We start from the raw sequence: 8202 nt of genomic DNA, 5'->3' as shown, positions 1-8202 counted from the left end.
CATTTTAGTAGTTAATGTTTTATAAATATTTACTTTTTAATTAAAATTTAATATATTAATCACAAAAATATCAAAATATAAATTACTAAAGGTAAGATTTAATTTTTAATAAATTAAATTAAGTTATTTTTTTTTACATTTTTTTACAATGAATTACCTCTTTTAGTTTTTTTAAAGATTATTTGGTTTTCAGTTTCTTTAAAGATTTTTTTTTTCTTTTCTCTATTTTATTTAACAATACTTTAATTGGCCGTCCTTGAAAAGATGTTGTATTACCTGGACTTATAAAAAAATATTCTACAATTTAAATAAATGATTAAATATTTAGTTTTGCATAATGATTACAATTTTCATAAAAACGCATACACATATATATTAGAATTGATAGTGTCTACCATAATTAATATTTTTTATATTATTAATTATCATAAATCACTGTTAATATAAAATTTAAAATAATACTATAAAATTTTAAAAACTGAAAAGAATGAGTACATTGACTAATTTATTTATTAGAATAAGAGTAAGTGCATTATATTATATTTATATTTTTGGGTGGGTAGATGTGAACCCATAGTCCATGGTGGAGTGTTTAGAAATTTCATTAACTTTGCAGTGCCAGGGAACCATTGGTTGCTTTGGACGACATTGGGTGATGGGTCTTCTCTGCCATCATACATCATAATTACATTACATATTAATAAACTTATCATTTTGTTTATATTTTAAATATCAAATTATTTGTTTAAGTACGTTAGTACTAGAATGTTGTATTAATGAGAGGAATAAATGAAAGAACCACGAGTACTTCTATGCTTTTTTCTTTTCTTTTTTCCGAGACTAGAAATTAATTTCTTAAAAAATATTGCATAAAATTTCGGGATTAATTATTGTAAATGGAAGAATATAATTATTAATTATTACATAGACAACTGTGTGAAGCCTCTCAAAAGAATATAATTTAAAGAATAAAGAATAAGCAATGAATTGGATGGATGCATTAAATTATGTTTGATTTGATAGGTTTTTCCAAGATCGTCTTCGTGTTTGTCAACAAAGTTGCAATCAGTTTTCTTATTTAATACAAAATTTCATCATATTATCATAAGGCAAACTCAACTATCATCAACTACTTCTATTAAATCATAACAAACTATTTCAGTTTAATAGTAAATTTGTAAATATGACATTACATTAAAGAATTTATAAAAAAATTATCTTTTATAATAATCTTACCACTGAAAGCATAATTATTTCAGATTAAAAAAATATTATTTATTTTAAAGTTGAATTTTTTTTTTTCATCATGGTTTTATTATTTATAATGTTTTGAAGTTATACAGGAATATAATCTCTGAATCTATTATTACGTTACGTAAAGTGAAACTTTGTATAGACTCCAATTCCTATAAATAAAGTTTGTCTCCATTATGTTGAAGTCATTCATACCTACTCACCCCTTCATTTCTCTTGTAATCATGAACATATCTATGTTCCAAAATGCAATCATTTTTTGGTGGTTGATATGTGGAATCATGTTCAACCATGTCTACTGCAGCTTCAATATTGGTTGCCACCAACAAGACATGCATGCTCTTCAGAACTTCAAGAAGGGAGTCACAGACCTATCTGGTGTCCTTTCTTCATGGTCTTCCAAACTAGATTGTTGTGAATGGAAAGGAGTAATGTGTAGTAACATCACAAGTAGAGTCACCGGAATCACTCTCCCATGTTCTACAACTCTTCCAATTTACAAGGACCAAGAAGACAAATCACATTGTCTTACAGGTTCCATTCACCTCTCCTTGTTGTTAGTGGAGTTGCAATTTTTAGATTATTTGGATTTGACAAACAATGACTTTTTATCGTTACAATTTGATTATCTGCATAATCATAATTGTCACAATCTATCTATACCTACTTCTCATAGTCAATGTGTCAACTCTTCAACTCTTCGTCATCTTGATCTATCATATAACTGGAATCTTGTCATCAATACCATTCAGTGGCTTCCTTACATCTCCTCTTTGGAATATCTTAACCTTCATGCTATTGATCTTAGCAAGGAAACTAACTGGCTTCAATTAGTGACTATGCTTCCATCACTTTCATTCCTCAATATGCGTGATTGTCAGCTTAAAGACTTGAAATTGTCTCTTCAGTATGCTAATTTTACTAAACTCAAAGTTCTTAGTCTTTCTGCAAATGAATTTAACTCACAGTTACCTAAGTGGTTATTCAATCTTAGTTCTGGCATTTATCATTTATACCTTAGCTCAAGTTCTTTGAAAGGACATCTACCTAAGGCTCTGTTAAATCTTCATGAACTGAAAGACTTGGCTTTGGATGACAATAACTTTAATGGACCCATTCCAGATTGGTTAGGCGAATTCGGGAATTTAGAAAATCTTTTACTTGGAGAAAACATGTTTTCTGGATCCATTCCTACAAATTTGGGAAATCTATCATCCTTAATTACCTTGGATGTTGCCTCAAATCCATTGACAGGAGTTGTGTCTGAGAGAAATTTAATCAAATTGTCAAAATTAAAGGAACTGCAAATATACTCATATTCCACATTAATCTTTGATTTTGACTCCCATTGGATTCCACCTTTTCAACTTGAATTATTGGTTCTTGGGTTTTCAAATCCCAATCTTCCTGCGTGGTTGTATACACAAAGATGTATCGAAAGTCTAACTATTTTGGGATCATCATTTGAGGCTGGAGACAAATTTTGGAATCTTGTATCAAGAGTGAATGATATCCAATTAATATATAATTTGATAGACGGGAACATGTCAAATGTATTGTTGAACTCTACATTTATCGATCTGTCATCGAATGGTCTTACAGGGTTCTTGCCTCAATTATCACCAAATGTGGTCTTTGTCTCGTTATTAAATAATTCATTATCAGGAGACATGTCTCCCCTCTTGTGTGATCATAAGATGTTGAATGTGAAAAACAATTTGTTATCCTTAGACATATCATTGAATAATCTATCTGGAGGGCTTACCAATTGTTGGAAGAATTGGAAATCTTTAGTTGTTGTTCGATTGGGAAGCAATAATCTATCAGGCAAGATACCACCATCAATGGGTTTGTTATCTAATCTCACCTCACTCCATTTGCATGAGAATAAACTACATGGAGAGATTCCTCTCTCATTGCAAAATTGTCACTCTCTATTGGTCTTTAATGTTCGCAATAACCACTTATCAGGAAATATACCAGATTGGATATCTCACAATGTGATGGCTCTTCAATTAAGGTCCAATCATTTTACTGGTAAAATCTCACCAAAAATTTGCCAATTGTCTTCCCTCATTATATTGGATATTGCAGATAATGCAATCTCTGGTCACATTCCTAGCTGTCTTGATAATATTAAAACCCTACTTTTCAACAATGCTTCACAACACAAACTTTCTTTTTCCTTTCCTTCATATGATGGTTACTACTTCTATAGTGATGAATATCTTGAATTGGTTATAAAAGGTCAAGTATTAGTATATGCAAACAATCTACACTTCATGACCTTAATTGATATGTCAAGTAACAATTTGTCTGGAACAATACCTCCACAGATATTTAATCTCATTGGATTGTCTTCCTTGAACTTATCCCACAATAAATTAGCAGGAAAAATACCAAATGAGATAGGAAACATGAAAAACTTAGAGTCCCTTGATTTTTCATTAAACCAATTTGGTGGTGAAATTCCTCAGAGCTTGTCCAGCTTGTCCTTTTTGGGTTACTTGAACCTATCATTCAACAATCTAACAGGAAAAATACCATCAGGCACACAACTTCAAGGGTTCACTACACTTAGTTACATGGGAAATCATGATCTTTGTGGACCTCCACTTACCAAAATGTGCGTTCAAGATGATAATCATAAAGACACAAAGCTTGTAGATGAAGATGGAAATCAATCTATATTTTTGGCATGGTTTTACATCGGAATTGAATCTGGATTTACGACAGGCTTTTTAGGAGTTTGTTGTGCTATTTTCTTGAATAGAAAATTGAGGCATGCTTACTTCAAGTTTCTTTATGACTTGAGAGATCGACTTTATGTCATGGTGATCATCAATATGAATCCATTCCGTTAAGATCAAAATGGTTGCATAATAATACTGGTATGTAAAATCTTTCTTTTTGAAATTTTATTTTAATTTATCTTTGAATAGTTTGCTCTTCACCATTACCAAAATATACTTTACTTCTTCATTTTCTTTTTAGTTTTTTAATTATTAATTATTCTTTATATATTGTTTTACATATTGTTTGAATTGCAGTAATATTTATATCCAACTTATTTAAAAACATATATAAATAAATGAATTGAGTTAAGAATATGAGTTTTCTCAACTCACATGTGGCATCTTAGCTTTTAAGTTTGTTTTTCTCTGCAAATTCTATTATTATTTAGGTGGTTAAAGTAGAGTAACTAATTAAATCAATTTTCTTTATTTTTGTCTAATCCTATTTTTTATTTATAAAAATTGGGTCCATGAAAAACAACTATAAGAAAAATGAAAATATATTAGAATAATGGAAAGAAGAAATATCAATTTAAGATGTTTTATGGTGTATTAAATAAGTTACAAAATTATATGATAATGAAAACTTGTCTATTAATTCATTTATTCTTATAAAATTTCTTTCATTATTATATCTCAGGTGTTTTTCATTCATGAAAAAGGAACAAGTCTTCAAGCGTAGAAGAGAACATGTGGTGTTAGTTGTTATGAAAACACTACAAACAGTCTCAGCAGTGATGAACTTAATATTTAGATTTGGTTATTATTAATAGTTGGTGTATTTTGTTTTTTCCTTTTAAGTTACGGTGATGGTTTCCTACTTTATCTTTTCTTTTTTTCTTTGTTCTCTGCAGCATTTAAATGAGATAAGTTTATGTTGTATGTTTTATAAACTAGTAAAAATGTTCCATATTAACTTTTCTTAATATTCAAAGTACTAAATATTGGTATAAATTTTAATATATTTAAAGGAAGTTAATAAGATCATCGTCCATGAAAATTGACGTCATTTCAACTAATTTATATTCTATTAGTAATTGCAAAATTTTGTCATTCTACTATAGTCAGTATGTAGAAAAGTAGATTTTTTTTTAGCATGATGCAGTGCTTCTTAAAATGTTCCTAGAAAGTAATGTGATAATATACTAGGGTTAGGGTTAGAGTCTCTTTAAAAAATATAGCTATTAAGTTAATTTTTTATCTAATAAGAAGCTAACGACTAATTGATAAGTTCTTAACATATGCTTCTGAAAATATCACTAAAAGTTTTTCTTAAATAATAATCGATTTTTCTGATGAAAGTAATTAATTATTATAGAAATCAATTTAAATATTAATTTATAATTATATATTATTAGTAATTAAAATAGTTTCAAAAATTTATAATTAATAATTAAAATAATTTTTATTATGAATTAACTTCTGAATTTATTATTAACATAAATTATCTAATTTTTTACTAAAAAAATTTATCTCTAAATTAATTTTTAATTAAAAAATTAGTCTTTAAATATTTTTTATCAGTAAGAGTTTTGTTGCCGTTTATAAATCAATTTATTTGATTGGTAGATAAAGTAAATTATTGGAAAACGACATATAAGAATATGATTAACCATTATTATATTAATGAAAATGTGTTTTTAAAACAAAAATATATTGTTACATAATTATATAATTTTTTAAATATTTCTTTTATTAAACTGTTTTGTGCATTTATTTATTTTCTAAAAACTGTATAGGCTTTTAATTTGGACAAGTTATCTTGTTTAAATGAGTTAATGTTTAATAAAATTTATTTACTTATTATTTATCAATTTAAACAATTGTTACATTTTCTTAATTTTAATTTTAATATATAGCATCATGCAATAAAATATTGGTTACTTCAAATTAATTTTTTTTTCTTGAACTCGCGCATGCGGTACCAAACCTGTGAGTTTGAGCGAGCTCACCGAGTTCATCTCCGAATTTATCAAGTTTATACAAAAAATGAGTTTGCTTCCAACTCGAAAGCTATTAGTAAGAACGTAAACTTGGATGAGTTAACTTTAACTCGTGAGTTTAATAACCATGCATATATAACTACTATTAGACTTGACTTTTAAGTAACGTGAAACTTTTGGATATATCAAACAAATCCCATTGTAAAGGGTTAACGGAAAAAGAATTACTTGTAATTCTCTTTTTTTTTTCTAAAGACTATGGTAATGTTCCAACCTAATTCCACTTAAGATAACTTTGTTGCAGTCCACCATTGTTGATGGATTGTCTATGTTTGGTCTTGATGCTTGGATCATGTTCCTATCCCTAGAAAGCATCTTAATGGGTTAAAAGAGGAAAAACTACATCTAACCTCAAATTCTTAGCGATTTCATATTTTTGTTAGAACAAGCCACTCGTTTGATATCTCAAAGGTATAAGTGACTTGAAATCCTCATTTTTCTTCCTCATATAGGTGTGATTGCACTCACATGGATATGGTTGCACCCACATGGGTGTGAGAAGAATGTTAAACACAAAATTGCATTAAAATAATCCAACGACTCAATTCAACCAAACAAATTGAATTCAATTTATTTGAGATTTGGTCAAATCCACCTAATCGAATGTAACTCAATCTTTTAAGGATGGTCTCGAGTTCAACATATAAAACTCATCATGCAACACAACTAGCCAAAATTGTGAAATGTTATGAATATTCATAAATTGAAAGTAATGTAAGTATTATTTAAGTTATCCTATTATTTTATTAATTACATGTATATTTAAGTAATATAATTTATATTTTTTATTTTTTTAAAAAGAGGAGGATTAAAAGTTTACGAAGAGTTTATAATGTTGTCATAGACACATATCAATCATGAATTCAGCCCCAGAATTACATAACATCAGACCCCAAATGCATTTAGCAATATGTTAAGTCAATAAATCATACACTTAAGTCAGGATTCACAACCCATTAACTTTATATTGTCACAAATACATGAATAACATTAGAAGGAGAAAAGAACTTACCTTTGAAGGCCACAAACAGAGCAAACCCAACTAAGAGGATTTTGAGGTGATCCCCGTTGTGTGTGTGTTTTGGCAATAAAAAAAGAAAGAGAAGTGTGAAATTCCTTTTGTGTCTTGCATTGGAGAAACTTTGCGCTCATATAGACCTCTTGGCCCATCATTGAAATTCTAGTATTTAATTATAATGAGATATATATGAGGAAAGAATTGGTCCCCATGAAACATATTATAGAAATTAAATCATTGCATAATATCCATAGTATTGATTATAATTATTAAAAAATATTGCATCTAATTATTAGAATCATATATTTTCCTTAAACTGAAAATCCTAATGCAACACATTGATTTATAACAATGTATCAATATAAGCATAACTTGAATCAAATCATAACATAGTATCAATATATTGATTCTAATCATTTATCAGGAATATTTGCTTCAATTAGTAAAAAAAATATCTTCATCTGAGTGACAAAAATCCTAATGAGACACATCACATAAGCATAAAATCAATAAGATGACATTGATTATAATTACTAAAGAATATTGCTTCTAATAATTAAAATTATACCCTTATTTGAAAACAGTGATGTTAAAATATCTTTTGATGACATATCATGTGAGAAATGTAAATAGTGTAAATAAATAACAAGGAGTGGGGTGAAAACATTGAAACTCATGAAGAAAAATGTGATAATTAAAAATAAATTGGGCTCTTCCTTCTTCTTCTTTCTTATTTCAACTTTTTTTACTTATCTACCATTAATTAAAAACATACATCTTTCTATTTTTTAAAAATCAATACATTCATCCAAATGAAATTGAGTGTTTCATATCAACTAAGGCAACTAAGGCGTGCACAACACTGTGCTTTAGAAGAGCATGCCAGATATGGATATAGAAACTTGCACAAAACTGTGTCTCACACTTCCTTGGATATGTAGCGTGAATCCAATTTATTTAAAAACTAGAAAATATTGTTTTGACAATAATTATTCTTGAACTAAGAGCCTGTTCGCTTGCGAAGATTTTCTGTTTCAGTGGAGATCAAAGGATGGATCAGCAAAGAAGTAAGGTGTTCGTTTTAGATGATATATGGGTGAGTGTTTGCAATGATTTGAAGGATGAATGGTTT

The 8202-nt window shown here is 28.2% G+C and overlaps 1 protein-coding gene across 1 annotated transcript; it reads left to right on the top strand.

Moving 5' to 3' along the window:
- The first annotated feature begins 1447 nt into the window (after positions 1-1447).
- Positions 1448-4975, top strand: LOC114193862 (receptor-like protein EIX2). Its single transcript, XM_028083825.2, has 2 exons — positions 1448-4145; positions 4690-4975. The coding sequence occupies exon 1, from the start codon at positions 1479-1481 to the stop codon at positions 4116-4118; it is 2640 nt and encodes an 879-aa protein (XP_027939626.2). The 5' UTR covers positions 1448-1478; the 3' UTR covers positions 4119-4145; positions 4690-4975.
- Positions 4976-8202: the final 3227 nt, after the last annotated feature.

This window comes from Vigna unguiculata, chromosome 8 (assembly GCF_037176805.1).
Source record: "Vigna unguiculata cultivar grain cowpea cultivar isolate G323 ecotype 2 chromosome 8, ASM3717680v1, whole genome shotgun sequence".
NCBI lineage: Eukaryota > Viridiplantae > Streptophyta > Magnoliopsida > Fabales > Fabaceae > Vigna > Vigna unguiculata.
The sequence above is the reverse complement of the archived record's forward strand: the minus strand, read 5'-3'. Positions and strand labels throughout refer to the sequence as shown.

Bases quoted from the DNA above. Each gene is read 5' to 3' on its own strand.
- LOC114193862 (XM_028083825.2), top strand. From the start codon at position 1,479: ATGAACATATCTATGTTCCAAAATGCAATCATTTTTTGGTGGTTGATA.